This window comes from Contarinia nasturtii, unplaced genomic scaffold (genome assembly GCF_009176525.2).
Source record: "Contarinia nasturtii isolate CC-2019 unplaced genomic scaffold, AAFC_CNas_1.1 Cnas_scaffold_129, whole genome shotgun sequence".
In the NCBI taxonomy this organism is placed as follows: domain Eukaryota; kingdom Metazoa; phylum Arthropoda; class Insecta; order Diptera; family Cecidomyiidae; genus Contarinia; species Contarinia nasturtii.
The window spans coordinates 44,926-64,826 of NW_022197486.1; the positions used below are offsets into that span (position 1 = coordinate 44,926).

The following is a 19,901-nucleotide window of genomic DNA, read 5'->3' on the forward strand; positions in this document are numbered from 1 at the left end:
CAAAATATTCTTCTTCATTTATGACGAACGCAATTCGAACGCAATTCCAATCTCATTTTAATATAAAAATTTTTTTATATAGAATTTATACAAAATGATGATTTTAGTACAAAAATATCACGCTTCTTAAACGCGAACGTAATTTTATTTTTCCACGAACGCAATAAACGCAATTCCTATACCATGATGCGTTTAGTACAATCTATGGTTGTAGAACTGAATTTTAACCCTTTTCTTGAAAGGAGCATATTTTTAAGACAGGTGGACCGATTGTCAAATTTTGATATTTTTTCTTGATCTATGGCCCAAGGCCTTCCCAACCATATATTAACCAAAGGCCTTCTGGATCTGGATTTCGTATATTTCGTGTATATATAGCGAGTTCGATTTTTCGTCACTCGCGCGAACTGCCGTCCGCTGTGACATGTAGTTATTAAAAATTTAAATGTTAAATTTGTGTTAATTTTTATTAAATTGTGTTAGTTTTTAATTTAAATTTCTCAAAATTACAAAAAATATTGAATTTCAATGTTAAAGATTAAAATTAAATGATATCTTTGTGAATATACTGTACAACCAGAATATAAACTAGATCATTGAATATTGGGAATCGTCTGAATAGTGAGAATAGTAAGAATAGCATTTGCAAACGGTGTCCAACCCCTAGCTACCAAGGCGAAGGAACGTTGTTCGGTGCAGTTATTATTAAAATTTGAGCACACATGAACGCTTTTAATTCAAAAGTTTAATTATTTGTTCAAAAGAAGTACAAAATAGTTTTTCAATCAAATACTCAAGTTTTCAACACCTTTATTGCTTGAAAGTTTCAAGCTTGGAACTCGTAAATGGATGGCAATCAAATAAAATGTAAAATATTTTTTTTAATAATAAATTTTATTTTAGCTTAGAACATAAATATATGGTACAATTTTTTGGCAGTATTATAGTATTCGATTGCCTTGTACATTGTTCCGATTATTTAAGCTAACTTGAATTTGTCGTTTCTTTTCCTCCTTGAATGCATCTTGATTAGCCTTCTTTTCGATGCGACGTTCAGTTCGGTATTCCTTTAATAAACGTTTACGCTGGCGCTTCTCTTCCAGCGATTCATCTTTTGGTCTTATTGATAACACACTTAATGTGGATAATACACTTTGATCACACAACGATTTTGGACCCGCTTTTGATTCATTCTTGCTGTGAGTAAAAAACGAACAATTTAACATATATTATTTTAATATAAATTAGTATTCGTTAATACTTAATTGAAATTTTTAATACTTACACATTTTCTGTGTTAAATTTGGCGATTGATTTAAGTGTAAGTTGTGTATTTTCGCCATTGAAAACGTTATTTGGAACACCAGTCTTTGGATTAATGACAATTTTTGATCCTTTGCGACGACGTGGTTCCGAAATCAATTTGGGATGATTATATGCATTTGAATTTAATGAGAGCACACTTTTGCAATCCCATCTCTTCCCGTCTGGTTCATCTTCAGTAATTTCAATTTCAATCATTTCCTCTTCAGATGATTCTTCTTCGAATAGTTTTTTGATACGTTGTTCATCCCATTTTTTATCGTATGGTAAATCGTTAACATCACGTTTCAATTCGCTCATGCATTGATTCAATAGATCACCCGACATTTCAACTTGACCCTCGATTTCTTCCATGTCCAAAGCACCAATTTCTGGTTCATCGTAATTTTCATAAAATTTTTCAAAACGATCATCTAATAAGGTAAGTTGTTCATTGCGTCGAATCACACTGCTGGACATGGAATATTCTGTAAAACGAGATTTATTTTCTTCGCTATCAAAATTATACATGCGACGGCCACGTAATGGTGCGAGACGATCACAATCTTCTTCATCATTATTAAAACTGTGGTCATCAAAATCGGAACCAATGTCACTGTAATCTCCGTCAAAGTCAGCACCGTCGCCTTCATCACCCATTGCCAATTCCATGAAATTATCTTCAAGTACATTGTCTGCATTCTCGAAATCAAAATCATCATCAAGTGCGGCAACAATTTCTGGTTCTAAATCAGGACGAGGACCCAGATGTGGAGCAATTTTGCGCAATAAACCTTCATCTTCTTCAAATTCAGATGCAAACACTGACGATGGCAATGTAAAACCAACAGATTTTGCTTTTGATTCATTATTTTCATTTGATTTGATCTTTAGATTAACTGGTGGTATGTATTCACAATGCAATTCATTGTTTTCTTCTTTTGTGCGCAAATGTTGAAGATAATCGTATTCATCGTCAAAGAAAATACCATATTTACGTTCTTCTTCTTTTCGTTTTTCACGTTCCTCTGGTGTCTGAAAAATAATCGGTTGTCCAATAATGAGAATACAAAATCATGGGTGATGTGACGCACTTACTTCTTTCTTTTGGCTATTTTGAGTTGTTTGGTTTGATTCAAGTAGAACGTGCTGTGGAGCCGTTTCATCGGCAATCAGTGGATCTTGTTGAGAACGGTGCACGAGATGGAATGTCACCGCATTCTTTTTATCAATAAAACGACGCTTTGCTTTGGGCTACAAAAAAAATCACAATAGGTACATTGAATTAGATGTTGTGGTTATGATACATCATTTGTAGCAAAAAAGTTTTCATTCAAACACTTCTTGAAAACATAATTAAAACTAACCATTTTAATGCTTGGCTGAATAAAATGCGGTAATATTAATTGTTTTTAAGACAATTTCAATGAATTTGCTTCACACACGAGAGAACGCGTGTTCTATAGAGCAACAGTTTTAATGAAAAGGAATGACATTTTAAACGTCAGGGATCTCTTGGTTTTATCTCATTTGTGTCCATCAAAAGCCTATAAGGTACATATTTGCGGAGAAATATTGAACTTTAAAAAGTTAGACGAAAAACTGCGCCAAACGCGTTTTTAATATTGACATAAAATACTATAAGTTTACGCCAAATAAAATATAATAAATGAAAAAAATTAAATATGATATAAAATACAATACTTTGAGAGTTCAATTGTACATGAGAGACGTGTACGTGTGTCCAAATTTTTTTCAACACATGAATTTTTTTTCTTTAGTCGAATATTCAATAGATGGCGCTATATGTTGTTCGTTGCAACGAATCATTTGTAATAACAAGTATACTATTTATGTTTTTTTGTAAATTTACTATCGATGTTCATAGTATTTTTACAAATACAAATGAACCCAAAGAACATTTTTCAAAGCACAATCATCCATCATCAGGCATAAGTTTCCGGTTAATTTTATGGCCGGATTTGTGTGTAGTTTCAACGTCACAAAGGAATGAAAAAAAGTGACAAAAATCGGTTAGAATGTGTATTAGTATGAATCAGCATCAATATACAAGTCAACTCAAAATATTCTTTACGTTGTGAAATTCAGAACAAACTTATATACAATGTGAATTTTTGAATGTAAACAAATGATGTTCGGTTTCGATGTGACACACACAGTTACCTACTGTTAAATGTTATACATATTCAAATACGTTTGGGTAACCAAATTCGAATTTGCATTTATGATATAAAAAATAAATAAATGCATTAAAGCACATTTAAAAAATGTTTGTTTCTCAAAATAAAATCAAATCAGAAAAATATATACACATAGCTTATTATTTTTTCTGTTTTCAGAAATTTATCATTACCACACAAACATATTGATTTGGACAAATATGTAACGTTTTTAGGACATTTTAACGTTAAAAAATGTAACGCTTTAACCCATTTTTGTGGCAATTTTCGTGTCAAATGGAAGGTAGAATATAGGCATAATGTGAACCACTTTTTCGGCTTTTTCGTGTTGCGATACACAACAACAAAAACATGGTCAGCAAAGAACATCAAAATAAAAAAAGGCTCAACACAGTTGAATCAATTGAACATTACAAAGAAATAAGAAGGAAATATAAACGTTGTGCACGCTCAGCTTTCAGAGATTACAGAATAGAGATGGAGAAACAGATAGATGATGACCCAAAGAAATTTTTCAAGCACGTAAATTTCAAAAAAGGGAAATGTGAAGATCTACCACATGAGATGACTTATTTAAATGAAAAAGCAAGCGATCAATTAACAATTGCTAGTTTTTTTGCAAAACACTTTGGCAACGCTTACAGCTCTTTAGAAGGTGATCTGCGATATGACAGCTCGGAAATAGAAAAAATACGTGATATTTGTGCTGAAATATCAATGATCGAAATAACCGAGGAGCTTGTAGGTCAACATATAAGCATGCTGCCAGATGATCTTGTCTGTGGTCCTGATGAAATTCCAAACAAATTTATCAAGCATTGTTTGGTTTCATTGCAGGGGCCAATCTCAACACTGTTAAAAGAATCACTTGAAACTGCCTCTGTCCCGCAGATATGGAGAACGTCATTTGTCAGACCAGTCTACAAAAACGGCGATAGAAACAACGTTCAAAATTACCGAGGTGTTGCTTTACAGTGTATTTTGTCAAAAATTCTCGATTCGATCGTCACAAACCATCTCAATCTATATTTGAAAAACATAATCCACGAAAGTCAACATGGATTCATAAAGAACAGGTCAACGATTACAAATTTAGTTGAATTTACTTCAAAAACAATTAATAACATGGGGAGAGGACATCAAACAAACGCCATCTATTTGGACATAGCCAAGGCTTTTGATTCGGTCAACTTAAAATTGCTTATTCAAAAACTAGAAATCATGGGACTGAATGAACAGCTGTTAAAATGGATCGAATCTTACTTGTCTGGTCGCAGACAAATTGTAAAGATAGCAGATACCAAATCTGACCCAATCAAAGTTATATCTGGGACGGGTCAAGGATATCCAATTGGCGCTACTTTGTTCATCATGTTTATTATTGATCTACCATTCGTCGTTAGCGATTCTTGTATACTTTCATTCGCTGATGATACAAAAATTTCAAAATGTATCTCCTCAACAGATGATTGCATTAATCTACAGAATGACTTGGATCGTGTAGCAGATTATTATGGACGCAATTTATTGAAGTTAAATGTAAACAAAACAAAGATCATATCATATCATCGGGGATCACTGCAATATGAATACAATTACAACATAGGCGGCGTTCAAATAGAAAGAGTCTTTGTAATAAGGGACTTGGGAGTGTTGCTTGATGTGCAAATGAATTTCAAATCACACATTGAGCATGTCACGGCTAAAGCAAAATCAAGATTGGCTTGGCTAAAGTTCTACAGCAAGGATTTTATTGACCCATGGACAATTAAACGCCTTTATTTTACATTTGTATTACCAATTATAGAATATGGATCAGAAATATGGAATTCACACTACGACAATATGTGCAAAAAAATAGAGTCAGTACAAAAACAATTTTTACTTTTTGCGCTAAGGAGAATGAACTGGGACAGATATAAACTTCCTAAATATGAGCATAGACTCCTGTTTCTACAAATGATTACGCTTGAGGAGAGACGCGAGATGGCGCATGTGTCTTTTATATTCAAAATTATTAATGGAGATATGAAGTCGAGCCATATATCAAACAGTTTAAATTATTATGATTCAGCGCATAATACCCGTGCAACGCCGCTTTTTGATATACCGATTAGAAGAAGCGATTACACGAAGTATGAACCAATTAATTACATGCTTACTACATTCAATGATTATTATACGAAAAAAATACCAAACAGTGATACTACTTTAATTGATTTAGAAGTAAATTTATCAACAGTCAAACTGAGAATTGAAAAATATTTAAAACAAAATAGATAGAATTGAATAGAAAATATACTGACCATGAGAAAATTATTAATCTCCTTCAAAACTACTAGATGTAAGAATATAATTATTTTGTATTTATTTAAAATATATTCAATAAACCACCAAGGCGAAGGAACGCTGTTCGGTGCAGTTATTATTATTATTATTATTAACATCTTCTGTGTGTTTCGATTGTTTCTCTTTTTGTTATTATATTCTAAGAAACTGTAGCGGCAATACAATGTAAACAAATGTAAATAACATAAACTCGTTGAGTTCATAATATCGTATTCATACGATTGATTTTAAGCAAATGAAATTTGAAAAACAAACCGGAAAAAAAAGAGGATGAAAATACAAATCTACAGTTTCTCTTCTCTCTGTGTGTATTTCGATTGTGCATGAATAAAAAAAAAACATTGCGTAGGAATTTCAAGTGACTGTGAAATACATTTATAAATGTACCTTTTTTTAGATTTGTTTGATTTGATTTTAGTTTCAGAAACATTTTTTTATTTTTTTTATTTCATAATTCAAATTCGAATTTCGAATTCGAAACATGTTTGAATGTGTACGACATTTGACAGTTGGTAGCTGTGTGTATTGGTGTGTATCATATCGAAGCCGATTTTTCTCATTACATTCAAAATGTGCTTCGTAAACATTGCATCGTATCAATTAATTTCTTTGAACAATGTATGAAATTATAATTCCGGCACCGAACTAAATAGGGATTTTTTCGCATCAAAATATTTTGAAGTTATTGTTAAGAATAAGGTAAGTAATTATGGTTAAGTTGCCATTGTGTTGAAAAAAAAAAACAAAATTCAGTGATTAATAAATGGAATTCTTGTACATGAGATTCATTTTTTGTTTATCGTCATTTTAGCAACGGTTTGGTGTGTTTGGAACGTAACTGTAGAAGTCACTCGATGTCAAATGGAAAGATTCACAGTCCGTTTTGTGACAGTCTTTGTTTTCATTTCAAAATAAAAAAAAAACATTTTCATCGTTTTAATCAGGACACAGCGTTATATAGTATAAGAAGTTATTCATTTGAATTGTGATATGAGTGTGTTCTCATTTTTTGTTTGTAACAAATTGTGCTTTGCTTGTAAAAGGAATCCTTGAGAATTATGTGTGAGTGTTTATATTAGAGTATGAAACAATTTGTTTGTCGTCATTTTTGGCTAACATTTGTTCCAATGATTTTGTTTGTTCGATGTTAAACGGATAAATTCACTGTTGGTTTTGAGATTGTCTCTGTTGTTATTTCAAAATAAGAAAGCATTCATAAAATTGACGGTGAATATTCCAACAAAATTTTCATCTGCGGAATATTGGAAAACATTTCATCATTTGAATCAGAATACAGAGTGACATCGTTGAGGTAAGAAGTGATTAATTTGAATTGTGATATAAGTGATTGTCATTTAAATTGTGATCTCATTTTATTCGTAATCTATGCTATTTTTGTTGCATTTTTTTTCTAAATTTGTGTCTATTTTTCATTTTCGAATAATTTAATCAGTTTTTTGAGAATGAACAGAAAAAGACATGGATGACGACGAGCTCGATGATAATCAACCAGAAGAAAGCAAATACGTTGTAATAAAATGTGGACTTCAAACAATCCTGCGACAACAACATGAACGGATTGAAAGAGTTGGAGAAGCTGTGACCAAAATGCTATTCGAGCGCAGTGTTCAAATGACAGAAGTGGCAGCATTGGCATCACTTTTTATTCTTTTTATTTTGAATGAAGCACTTGATAATGACGATCGTGCATTTTTTTTTTGCAACCACATCCAAGCCTGTTCATTGCCGATTGTTTCAGAGCGGTATTAAACCAACACGTCAATATCGGATATTGCCCGAGTTTCGTTTCATGGTAGAAAGAAACAGTGAAGAACAGTTCCGATGGCCAGATGATGAAAAGTTGGGAAATGGTTTGAGATATTTTTATAAACAATATATCACAAACATTCAAACCAATACCAACACATGGTGTGAAAAACGACTTGAGAATTTTTTTCGAATGCGTTGTTGGTATCGCAATCGATTCAACAATGGCTCAAGATTTGATAGCATCGACATCAGAAATGCCAAAGAGTTTTCATATCGATTTAAGAATTTAACAAATGGTAATAATGTGGATCCACAACGCGTTGAAAAATTCAATATTTTAATGAGAGATTTGACTGAAATTGGATGGTCGGGAACAGTGAGTATGAAATTTTTCGCAAAATATCGTTGGTTTGAATCACTGTGGTTGTTCGGTCAAATGCAACGGCAAATAGAAGTGTATCACAGTCATGCCGAACAATGGAATACCATTCATGAAATGTTTCGTAACAATCCGAACTTTCAAGAGCCAACAATCAATCGACCACCAAAAATAAGCAGTTTTGCTCTTATACCATTATGCGACTACCATTTGAAAAACGTGCGATTGGACATTACGGACTTGTATAATAAAATTGTAAACGAACTTGATTTGGTGCCTTCTTTTCTCAATACGCGGACCAACCGGATGAATAAGAGAAAAGTAAAGTACTACACCCAAACTGATCGATCAGGTCTATGGAATATGTTGTTCGATGTCGGTAAAATAAATAAATTGGGCAAATCGAAACCATTCCATCATCAGATTTTGACCGATAGTGTTTCAATATCCATAATGTACAAGAAACCACAGCGACAACAACGACCACAGCAAACAACCCAAGCGAATCGGGGGCCGGAAAAACTCATTGGCAAGAAATACATCATTGGAATCGATCCGAATGAAAAATCGTGGTTAACTGTAGTGCGTCGCAACATTCAAAAAACACCTGATGAGCCGGCTGTTGAGGTAAGATATTTTGAAATGTAATTTGAAATGGTTTTGAATAGAAACTCATAGTTTTTTGTATCATTTTGCATTTTGAAGGAAAACATTATAATACCAAACCAGCGTTTTCATTGGGAAACTCAGCAGAAAAAACGAGACAAAGAAGCGAAAAAGTTGGCTGGATGGTTTGATATCGAAGAGAAGGAACATCTCAAAACATACCCATATCGTCCACCATCACCACGTAATTCAACATGGAAATCATACATTGAATATCGCATTAAAATGTTACGAAAAGGAATGGCAGCTTATGCGACGCGTGAATATGCACGACTGGATTTAGACCATCACATTCGCTCGACCAGAGTAAATGATCAAATCGCCGTGCGTGTGACAAACAACAAACCGTCGTTGGTTCAATTTGGTGCTTGGGCGATGAAACCCGATCGACCGTTTGGAATAAAAAAGCGTAAAAGATGTCCGGGATCGCGTAAGTTTCGTGTGAGCATTAAGAAACTTGGACATTCAGAAGTTGAAATGCAAGATGAATGGGGAACATCACAAACATGTGCGAATTGTCAGGAACGTTTTCCAAGGCACACAAAAGATGATCGATTTAAAGTGTGCTACGATTGTAGAGCGAAAAAGATTGATGGCCTGCCAGATTCAGTCGCTGGACTGCCAGATATCATTGTGTCAACGGTCAACAGACGTGTTTTGAGAAGAAAACGTGCAATTATTAAGCGACAAATTATCGATGGCAATCGTGAGGCTGTGAACGAAAAACTTCGGACTGGGCGTTTAATGTCAAAGGTTAAAGTTACCTACAAAAATTGGCCATTAAATGTTGATGATGATGATGTTGTTCCACAAACAGTTACTTGGCACCGAGATATTGTTGCAGCAAAATGCATTATGCTCAAAGGTATGAATCAATTGGAAACAGAATATTCATTATTTAATGTATTTGCTTTAAATTACATAGGACTTTGCCGGATCTTTGATGTACCATTGCCAGTTTCATTGTTAAGACCGCCGGACTAAAACAACAATGTCAACTAACAAACATCATCAATTAATCATACATTCAAAAAATTACATAAAATGAAATATTTTAACTATTATAGTTAGCGTAGCTAGACATGAACAGACTATATAAAGTCTTGTGGTCTAGTTGTACAATAGTACAACATTGTACGGAGGGGGAGTGCCCGTAGGTGAGTAAAGTTTTTAATTTAAAAAAAGTATTTTATACCCAGTTCAACTGATACTAATGGTTGTCTTTCCCTTTTTCCATGTTACCATGCCAAACCTATGGAAATGACTGAAACTACACACGAATCTAACCCCGAAAACGACCGTCAATATGTGCTTCATAATGGATGCATTTGTTTGCCCTATCAATTGTTTGCTGGGTAGAATTGAAATACAAATTTAAAACTTAACAATGTGGAATCTGTACTCTTTATAAATATATTTTACACGAAAATGACCAAAAAATTGAAATTTTACTTTCCACGAATTTCCGTGGTAAATTTACAAAGACATATACATATTGTATAGTAAAATTTAGTCGCATCGTCCAGAAGTATTTGACCGTGTTTGATAGTTCGCTCGTTGAAATTATCAGCGGTCGATCGGTGATTCATAGAAAATGGAATGTTCGCCGCGTGCGATCAAAATCGAACACCGAACCCGTTTGAACGTTTGATTTGCAACTAAATTATAAAAAGTTTGAATTTATTATTCTCATGAGCGCAACAGTATCTAATTTGTATTTGATCAGAAATACAATATGTGTTTAATCTTCTTGAAAATTATTTGATCATCACAAAAAACACATGTTAACGAAAAGATTATTTTATTATTAATGTTTATTTAATAAATTCAAATGTTTTAAAATTTAGTTGCTAAAATATTATTTTTTTTCTACAAACAACTGAACGTCCGGACGCGTTGGGTGTTCCATCGCACATACAAACGAACATTTTATTCTCCACGAACTAACGACCGACCGATGATAAAAACGGAAAAAAACTTATACGAACGGCCGATCACAATTAGTCATTTCGTTAGATGATCCATCCAATATGAAAAAAATCTATATGTTTTTAAAATATTATCTGTAAGTCTTTTGAGAAAATAAAACATCGTTTCAAAATAGTTTTGGGAGCCTACTGGCCCAATTAATTTATTTGAGAACAAACCTATCCTTGCTTCATCAAAATGTGAATAACAAATATAGAAAAATCCCTAACTTATTTACTAAATACAAATCACTTTTTGTTTTCTCTGCAAATTTGAAAATTTATTGAATTGTTTTTTTTTTTTTGCAAAAAAATCTAAGAAATCAGTTCATTTTTTTATAACAATGCAGTTGAATTCATAAATGGCCTGACTATCACCAGTTTATAAATTTTAAATTTGTTTTGTCAAAATGTTATCGGATAATATAATGCACCCATTTTCAATAGTCATGAAAATGTCGACTCAAAGATCTTTAATATCATTCGTTATCTTTATATCATTGGATCCATATGCACATCCTCATTATTTTTTAATTTATTTAAATTTGGTGGCATTTTGCTAATGTCCAATTGACTATTTTTTTCATCTACATTTGATTTTACAGTTTTTTCCATTAAATTATCCGGTAGTACTTCTGGTACAATCTCAGATTCATTGGTTTGCGCAACAAATGTTTTCGATTCTACACGCTGAACGTAATTGATTGGAACTAATCCAGACGTTTTATTATCAACTGTTGCCAATGCCCATCCAGTATTCAATAGTTTATGCGTTTGTTGCACTTCTCGTGGTGCCAATTGAATTAGTTGGCCAGAATAAATGCTTAGTTCATGTGGATTTGTTGCCTTGTAATTATAAACTACATGACCCACAAACGGATTCACCCAAGTTTGAGGATTTCGAGCTAAAAATTAAAAGCGAAAAAAATTATTGGAAACTGACTCGAACAATTTAAATTAATAGATTCCTCGTTTGAAGAGCGAGCGAAAAATGGGAAAAAATTGGTCTTCAAAGTGAATTTTCCAATAAAAATTTTTTTTGTCGTCTTCAATTCTAAAACATTTCATTTCCAATGAGAAAAAAAATCTAGAGTGACTAGCAAGTTTCACTCACATTCTTCAATAGCTGTCGTAGAAACTTGACCAATTAATTTCATGATCAAATATGGTGTGGCAAAAATGAGGCTCAAAAATGTGAGAATTGGCCAAGCAGATACTTTCTTCAACGATGCACCATTTGGGGAGTTTGCCAATTGTTCCGTTCTGTTCCCAGATGCTGAAAATATTTCATTGAATCGAGCCGTCGATGGGTCAACTTTGGTGAAGCCTAGCGAATACAACAATCTGCGCAGAAAGAATTTTTTTATCTGAATCCAATTAATTCAATTATAAATAAATCAAAATGAAACTGGCCTTACTTCCTATAAAGCCACGTAACTCCTCGTATCAGTGCGAATGTAGACCAAAACTGTGCGAATACCCCGCGAAGTTGTCCAATATTGGCTGCAACGCCCAATATCGCGCGAAACGAACTGGTCAATGCAAAAAATGTGGAATCAAGCATGGAAGCAATATTGCCGATGGCCATCACAAGTGATTCAATGCTTTGAAAAGCAGGTCTCGAAGTTTCTTCAGCTAGTTGAATAAATCTGGTTTCTGGATCCAATGGATCGCGCATTTGATTACCGTACATTCCATTTCCATACATTCCCCCATAACGATTCATACCATATGGATTCATTCCGTAAGAATAGGGTGAGTAGCTGCCATACATTGAATTGGAATACATGCCAGTGCTACCATACATTCCTAATGGAGAATTATACATCGCTAATGGTTGTGCATTTGAATATGGCCTGGGTGGAACGGGCGGTGCGATGATATTTGTAGTCGCTGTACGATTTTGATTTACACTGTTCATACTTGTGACTGGAACTCTGCCCAAAGCTGTTTGTATACTGGGCTGTTGTGGTCCAAAAACTCGTGGCTCACTTATTGTAACATTACGGAAATTTGCGACACTATCCATTTTTGGTACAGTTAGCTAAGAAAATAATCATAAAATATTAGCCAACAAAAAATAATTACAACGTTTATGGTGTGTATTTATTTATTTATTGAAATGCTATGAAAACTACGTTGTATTTGTTTCGATGTATATTGTTGTTATCTTTCACTTTTCAATGTTGATTCAACTTCGAATTTCCTTCAATATAAGCAAATTGATCGACTTCAAACCAAAGATGAATGAATGAATTTACTTCTATTTTCACAAAATTTCAATTGTAAATTGATATGAAAAACTAACATTTATTCAATAATTTTTTTCACTTCCAGCGAATAATGGATATTTTTGCCCCACTATTCCACTCTCCCAGTGATGATTGTTATTCATAAAATGGAATTCGATATGACATTTTGAATAGGCTGATTCGAAAGCCTATTCAGTACTCATGCCATTTATATTTGTATTACAAAAAATCAAAACTGTCAAATGTACATAGCCTTAAATGAATCAAATAAAATCGCAGTTTCATTTCGCTTATTTTTCCAACATTCATCATTTTCAAACCAGAAAAGACTGAAACATATTTGAATTGTTGTAGCGGGTAATTATAAATACTTTTTACTGTTAAAAAAGTGTGTACTTGATTGTTCGTTTTCGTATGTTTTTTAGTTAAAAATGGCATCAGCGCTTGATTCGTACGTAAATAATACTGTATCAATAATAACAGCCGATGGTCGAAATTTTGTGGGAACTCTAAAGGGATTCGATCAAACGATTAACATAATATTGGACGAATCACACGAACGAGTTTTCTCAACAGCAAACGGAATTGAACAAGTCGTTCTTGGACTGCACATTATTCGTGGCGACAATATTGCAATCATTGGACAGATTGACGAAGCAATTGATAGTAGACTAGATTTCCAGGCTATCCGTAGTGAACCTCTTGGACCTGTGGTTCATTAGAACAAAATCGATTTTAAAAATTAGGTAATACAGTTCATTTTGAAAAATTATGCACACCAATATTGTTCAATGAAACCAATGTTTTAAAATACTTTGCCAACCATTCGAGAGTCTCTTCAAATAAATCCACAGTTTACTCATCCAAATAAATATTCGTTTCACTTGGTACACACAACAGGAAAAATATTCAATAAATAATATTTTTAAACCAACATCGTTTTTATGATTATTTATCTTACGTATTATATACTGGATAATTTAATTTGTATTCTACCGAATATGTTTATCCAACCCAAAAACGTGACTTAGTCTTCGCAACAATAAAGTCAATGTAAAATTTGAAATTCATTTTGATGTCAAGCAAGATTCTCAAGTTTTTCCAAACGATTTTTACGCTTACTTCACCCAAAATTTAATCATTATAGATGAATATGATACGTTTCTTTGTAAAATTAGTGATTTTTGTATCATTTATTTGCCTAAATTAGTACTAAACCTCATCCATGTTTACATAATGCTGTGTAGAAGTATTGTTAAATATAAATAAAACAAATAGATTCCATTTTATAGGAATTTGTAATATTTTTTTACGTTCCATTTGACTCGGAAATGATCTCCGGAATAGGGTCAAGTTATTTTATTGTGAGTTTTCCATGACTTGATACTGTTCAAACTGGCATATTCGGTGAAGCCAAAACTATGTACGCCAATTTCATTGTTAGGTCTTTGAAATGCCGTACTTTTTTCGTTAGTCATTATTTTGTCACGTTGCGTCAATTTACTATCTTCGTGGATCATAAAAATTTGAATGCATCCGCGAAATGGCCAATCTAAATGAAAATCATTGTCCGATTGCATCATATGCACATGAAAACTCAATGTATCTTTTACTTTTGATTTCGATGAAATACTGATGCTTTACTGACGTTTTACATCCAATTTATAGTCGCGAAGTTCTTTATCGCAATATTTGTTTACATTGAGAAAATAAATTTCCATAAATTACGAACGAACGAACGTGTTCGTTGTTCGTACGAATATACGAACGAACAATCCGAACAATTCATTTTCTACGAACGAACGAACGAACAAAATATACATTGAAAACGAACGAACGGTTCGATCGATGGTGTTCGTGGACAGCTATGTCTTGGATATTTTGAGGTAACTACGAAATCATTCTTCGATTATTTGGAAAAATGTTGATTACAATAAAAAAAAGAATAAATGACAACGAATGGAAGAAGAGAAAAATGTTGGCAACAATGAATGTATAGAAAATGTTCAGCAATTTAATTTTTGTGACAGCAAGAAAGTGATGCTGAGCTACGACGCTGTGTGAAGAAGTTGGTAATAATGACCGACATGAATATTTTTGAACACCAGTGTTTTTATAAATTTCACAAACTCAATGGAAAACACAGTACTTGTAATATGAGTATTTTTGCAATGTGAGTGTTATTTTCTGTGTAAGCCATTCTATTGAATTTTCTCGGGTGTATATGAGTAAATGCATAGACATATTATCAGCGCAAGCACGAGAGAAAATAAGGAGATAAATGTTTTTTTATATATCATATAACTTCGGAACGAAGGAAAAGCTATTACAGCATTGAGAGTTGTCAGCATTTTATCACGGACTTTTGGTTGCTGTAAGGCATGTTTCAACCGATTTACCCACCTCTCATCGTTCCTTGTTCTCAATTATGGTCCATAATATGGATAATTCAAAAGGGAATGAATAAATTGTAAACAAGCATGATTTTCACATTCACATTCTTTGAAATAAAATATAAGTTTTAAAACCATTTAACCGGTAAATTTATGTGTCTCTTGAAATATTATTTATTCTAACATCTGTTTTATTTCATCGAATCACCCGAATACTTTTCTTTATCCATATTTGTTTATTTATTTCTGTACCTGTTTAGGCATTCATTTGTGTGTAATTTATTCCATAGAATTGAATTAATTACCAAATACCTATTAGATGTATATGTGTCTACGTGTGGTGCTGTTGATGCGGCATTAAAAATCTGGTTTGCAAAATTTGTAAGATGTGTTGACTGAATTCCAGTTTTATTTCATCAGACACAAAAAATTTCAAAATATGAGGTATTCAGAAACATACAGTAAAAAAGATGAGTTTTCGACCCACTTGTTATTGTTGGTGTTTGAAAAATGTTCATATTGGCCGATGTCCAAAATTTCATGTTAATGCTAACCAATCATGAATGATTCCTACTGAACCTAAAACCACAAATCAAGATTTCTCAACTCAATTTTTTCAAGTTCCTCCAATTTGTGTTAGTGATCATATTAGTCAAGCATATCTCTGTAACAATGCGTGTGTCTTTTTGCACTTTTACTCATGCCAAGTGATTTTTGCTTTCTGTTTGTTGATTACCACTTTTTCGCTGTTTTTGTTAATATATTTAACGTTCGCTGTTGATGAATATTACGACAACGACAAAGATTCGTCTTTTATATTTTCCTCTTCGCTTCTTCTCTTTTTTGTTATTTGGGTATTAGTTATGTTTTTCGTTTAATTTTGTCGCTAGGCAATCACCATACCATTTCAATTCTGATCAGTCTGACATAGCATATTAGTCTGGCATACGTCAACCATAACTTGTCCGATCGTCGAACTGTTTCAAATCAAATAGATACTCTATATATTCGGGTGATTCATTTCAAGCATTTTTTTAATTACACACTTTTTTCATTACAAAGCTAAATTCTTTTTACTTTACTTTTTTTTTATTTTGTGTGATGATTGAACTAGTGTAAAGTTTGAACTAGAAAATCAGTTTAAATTTTATGGTTTCAAGTTACATTTATTCTCCAATTCCAACTGAAATATCATAAGTTTCGAAGTTACTTTAATAAGCTATTAGTTATTTTCAGTTTGTGCTTAATTGTTGAAAACGAAATTAACATCTTAATCTCAGTTTTTTAAAAGTCGTTGAAGAATAGAGATGAATGAATAATCCGTAGAAAATAATCAAATAGAAAAGAGTACGGTTATCAAAAAAGAAAGGAAACTAAAACAAACTTTTTTAGAAAATAGAATATAGTTCAAACTTTTTAACAATCAAATTGTTTAAATCTAGTCAATAATCTCTCATTTTATTTTTAAATTGAATCATTAATCTAACATTTTAATCTAATATACAACATATATTACATTAAAATGATTTTTTAGTTTAATGTTGAGTTTTCAAATTATCTAGATAATAGAGCTATTCTATTGTCAGTGAAAAATAATCCAATTAAATTTGCGTATCGAGTCTCGTGGCAATTAAAAAATACCCACAAAAATTAGAGAGTAGCCTCAAGCTATTTACCGAAACACATTAGCGTGAAAATCAAAATGACCGGACATAAAATGTAACATACATTGTAATATTGTATTTGTAGCGATTGTATAGAGAAGAGAAGATAAAAACTAAAGTAAAGTGAAGCTGATACATACACACAAACACATAGAATTCATCTGATAAAATGAGGTCAAAGAAAGCGCCAAAACATAGTTGTATTTGATTTTATGCATAATATCAAATGGTTCGAGAAAACGATGATGGATTTGTGGTAGAAAACAATCCCATAGTTGAACAAAACTCGTCTAATCTTCTGTGAGTCTTTATTTTCAAAAAAAAAAAAACATTAATTAGAGCTTAATCGCCATTCACCGAGACTCAGTGACCGAGTGAAAGAAAGAAAACGCATTTGAAAAATGGAAAATTAGGTAGGCCTGATTTGGAATGTCAACGATGTGACGAATATGTAACCAAAATATGAAGTCACCATCATCAATTCTCATATTATAAACATTAAAAATTATTATGTTAGTCTCAGAGAGTGTGTCCATTCATAATTGGCGTCTGCATGCGTCTGTGTATGTATGTGTGTGTGTGTATGCGTTATCACTTGAAATAGAAAGACAAAAAATAGCTGATAGACGGCAGCAGTAACACGTCACAAGTGCCGGCAATAAATGACAATTAAAAATTTACCAAAAAAATCATTTAAAAGATAACCAAGCATGATACTAATTTTTTATAATTAATCTTTTCGTCTTCTTCAAAATAGATACGTTACGGTCAACCGATCATAAAGCCAGTTTCTTCAAACAAATGTCAAGACCACAACTGTGATTCGGAATAATATTGAGATTTTTGTTCTGTTTTGATTGAGGTGTGTGTGTTTGATAAAGAGCGCGTGATTTTTATCGACAACAGTGCAAACATGGGATGGATCGATTTAATATTCATATATTTTATATTGACCATTGTTGTATTTGCGATTTGCATAAATGTCAGCGAGAGCAATATACCACCAGTGCTATTGCAAACATTCCGTTATGGTAAACATGCATACAAAGGTAATCCGACAGGCATACTTACTTAAAAATTACTATTCCATTACACATTGATTCTATTATAAGAAACTATATAGTTTGACACATATGAAAGACACAAATCCGCAACAGCAAATAACAGATTGCTGACAAATATTTGAGATTTAGTAGTAGTGGATATGTTGTACGCACAACAGCATCGGAGCATCGTCACAGCGACAACATTGTACTGCAAATTTACGGACATACGACACAAGTAACAACAACAAAAGGTAATTGTCATTTTGCATCGTAGACAACGCATTCGCTGTTCCATATCGGCTACTGTCACCGACAAACCGATTTGATTGTGTTAGTGTGAGTGTATTTGACTGTTAAATTTCAAACCAACAGGCCGGCAACAAGTCACATCGTGTCGAACCATTCCCAGTGTAAGAACTAAAATTGCTGCGCATAAATTTTCATTTTATATTGAAAGTGAAATATTCTGTCGAATTTAATTTTTATCGGTTCTCCAAAAAAGTGTTCGGTAAGTATTAGTACAGAATTTTCTAAAAAAAAATGAAAAATTGACTGCATCGTAGAATGAGATTGAGATAGAGAGAAACACATTGAACACAATACATTGCGCACAGTGGATTACGGTACCATTAGCCAATAGTGCGACGCAGTTTCTTATGATTTTTCAAAGCCTACTTTGACTACGATATGCAATTGAATGTTTTTTTAAGATTTTTTTTCATATTTTTTTTTGTTTTAAACATTCATTCATTGTCAGGAACAACAAATCGGACACATCAAATGACGAAGAAGAATATGGACACATTTTAGTTCTTACACTGGGAATCGGTCACAAACCGACCACAAGCGATGTCAGAGTCCGGAAAATATGAATACAAAGGATCGGTAAGTTTTTTTTTGCATTGCATTTTCTTCATTGTGGAATGTAGATTAATTCTATAGTATCGAATTTGTACCGATCAGTTTTCTAGTTTGCCCCAACTACGAACCGGTCCACAATTTATTTTGTATTTCTTTTCTTTCTTTTTTCTGATTGATAGTTTGTGGCCTTTGCAACCAGTACTATTCCATTGTGCGCATATAAATGTCATTTTTTTCTCTTTTCACGGTGATCAACGATATCAACGCTACTACTACTACTACTACTACTACTACTACTACTACTACTACTACTACCAAATCTCAAATTAAAGCAATGTTGTCAACTTGTTGTGGTCATTGATTTTGCGCTTAAACTATATAATTTCTTTTTCTAATTTCATTTTCCATTCTGTTCCATTAATCAATTTCCATTAATTAATTTCCATTCTTTTCTTCTTATCGACCCTAGGTAAACCGACACGAGTTGTACAAGCATCCGAGGTGCCCAAATCATATTTCAAGCACTTTTATGTGTTTGCCATTGTATGGGCTATTCTAATATTTAGTTTAACATTCAACTTATATGTGCTGGGTACAACGGTGCCCGGATTCGTCATCGATGCATTAGATTTCTTATATGGAAAAGATCGTGTTGCGAACAGTAAGTTGATGAAATTTAATGTGTCATGAATTACCGATTGAAAATATTTGTACTTTTTTTTAGTATCAGCGTTTACAGCACTTCAAACAACCTTTTTGCTAACATTGCAATGTGCACGTCGTTTCTATGAAACTCAGTATATTCAAGTATTTTCCAAACAAGCCAAAATCAATTTTGTACATTATTTAGTCGGCTATCTACATTACTTTGGCGCATTTCTTGCAATCATTAGCCAAGCACCCGGTTTTGTTCGTAGTCCGCAAGCAGAAGATCTTACATATATTCACATTGACATGGTATACCAAGAGAAATTCCTTTAAAATTTGCTTTTCTATTATTTAATAATTGACGGCCTTAGAAGAAAACAATAACATACAGAACATGCTGCAA

At 32.8% G+C, this 19,901-nt stretch overlaps 5 protein-coding genes across 12 annotated transcripts; 3 read left to right on the forward strand and 2 right to left on the reverse strand.

Annotated features, from left to right (window-relative positions):
• Positions 1-793: 793 nt before the first annotated feature.
• LOC116342561 (protein LTV1 homolog) lies at positions 794-2,804 on the reverse strand. The gene is made up of 4 exons (XM_031770229.1): positions 2,670-2,804; positions 2,401-2,556; positions 1,286-2,337; positions 794-1,197 (listed from the first exon to the last, which is right to left on the reverse strand). Exons 1-4 carry the CDS (start codon positions 2,670-2,672, stop codon positions 942-944), a joined length of 1,467 nt encoding a protein of 488 aa, XP_031626089.1. The 5' UTR covers positions 2,673-2,804; the 3' UTR covers positions 794-941.
• A 4,843-nt stretch (positions 2,805-7,647) lies between these two features.
• LOC116348610 lies at positions 7,648-10,107 on the forward strand. Of its 2 annotated transcripts, XM_031779669.1 has the most exons (3): positions 7,648-8,628; positions 8,707-9,532; positions 9,593-10,107. In XM_031779669.1, exons 1-3 carry the CDS (start codon positions 7,663-7,665, stop codon positions 9,649-9,651), a joined length of 1,851 nt encoding a protein of 616 aa, XP_031635529.1. In that variant the 5' UTR covers positions 7,648-7,662; the 3' UTR covers positions 9,652-10,107. The 2 variants fall into 2 exon arrangements, with proteins under 2 accessions (XP_031635529.1, XP_031635522.1); XM_031779662.1 differs by having other exon boundaries at positions 8,707-10,107.
• A 661-nt stretch (positions 10,108-10,768) lies between these two features.
• LOC116346921 (peroxisomal membrane protein PEX13) lies at positions 10,769-13,053 on the reverse strand. Of its 3 annotated transcripts, none has more exons than XM_031777223.1 (4): positions 12,943-13,053; positions 12,053-12,678; positions 11,749-11,978; positions 10,769-11,539 (listed from the first exon to the last, which is right to left on the reverse strand). In XM_031777223.1, the coding sequence occupies exons 2-4, from the start codon at positions 12,661-12,663 to the stop codon at positions 11,127-11,129; spliced, it is 1,254 nt and encodes a 417-aa protein (XP_031633083.1). In that variant the 5' UTR covers positions 12,664-12,678; positions 12,943-13,053; the 3' UTR covers positions 10,769-11,126. The 3 variants fall into 3 exon arrangements, with proteins under 3 accessions (XP_031633083.1, XP_031633103.1, XP_031633093.1); XM_031777243.1 differs by having other exon boundaries at positions 12,896-13,003; XM_031777233.1 differs by lacking the exon at positions 12,943-13,053 and adding an exon at positions 12,773-12,889.
• A 55-nt stretch (positions 13,054-13,108) lies between these two features.
• On the forward strand, positions 13,109-13,754 carry LOC116346934 (U6 snRNA-associated Sm-like protein LSm8). The gene is made up of 2 exons (XM_031777254.1): positions 13,109-13,243; positions 13,312-13,754. The coding sequence occupies exon 2, from the start codon at positions 13,318-13,320 to the stop codon at positions 13,606-13,608; it is 291 nt and encodes a 96-aa protein (XP_031633114.1). The 5' UTR covers positions 13,109-13,243; positions 13,312-13,317; the 3' UTR covers positions 13,609-13,754.
• Positions 13,755-16,161: 2,407 nt separating this feature from the next.
• Positions 16,162-19,846, forward strand: LOC116348428 (polyprenol reductase-like). Of its 5 annotated transcripts, none has more exons than XM_031779461.1 (6): positions 18,074-18,240; positions 18,362-18,497; positions 18,747-18,874; positions 19,030-19,097; positions 19,320-19,511; positions 19,575-19,846. In XM_031779461.1, the coding sequence occupies exons 3-6, from the start codon at positions 18,858-18,860 to the stop codon at positions 19,829-19,831; spliced, it is 534 nt and encodes a 177-aa protein (XP_031635321.1). In that variant the 5' UTR covers positions 18,074-18,240; positions 18,362-18,497; positions 18,747-18,857; the 3' UTR covers positions 19,832-19,846. The 5 variants fall into 5 exon arrangements, with proteins under 5 accessions (XP_031635293.1, XP_031635301.1, XP_031635321.1 ...); XM_031779468.1 differs by having other exon boundaries at positions 18,075-18,240; positions 19,030-19,061; XM_031779450.1 differs by having other exon boundaries at positions 18,076-18,240; positions 19,030-19,203.
• Positions 19,847-19,901: the final 55 nt, after the last annotated feature.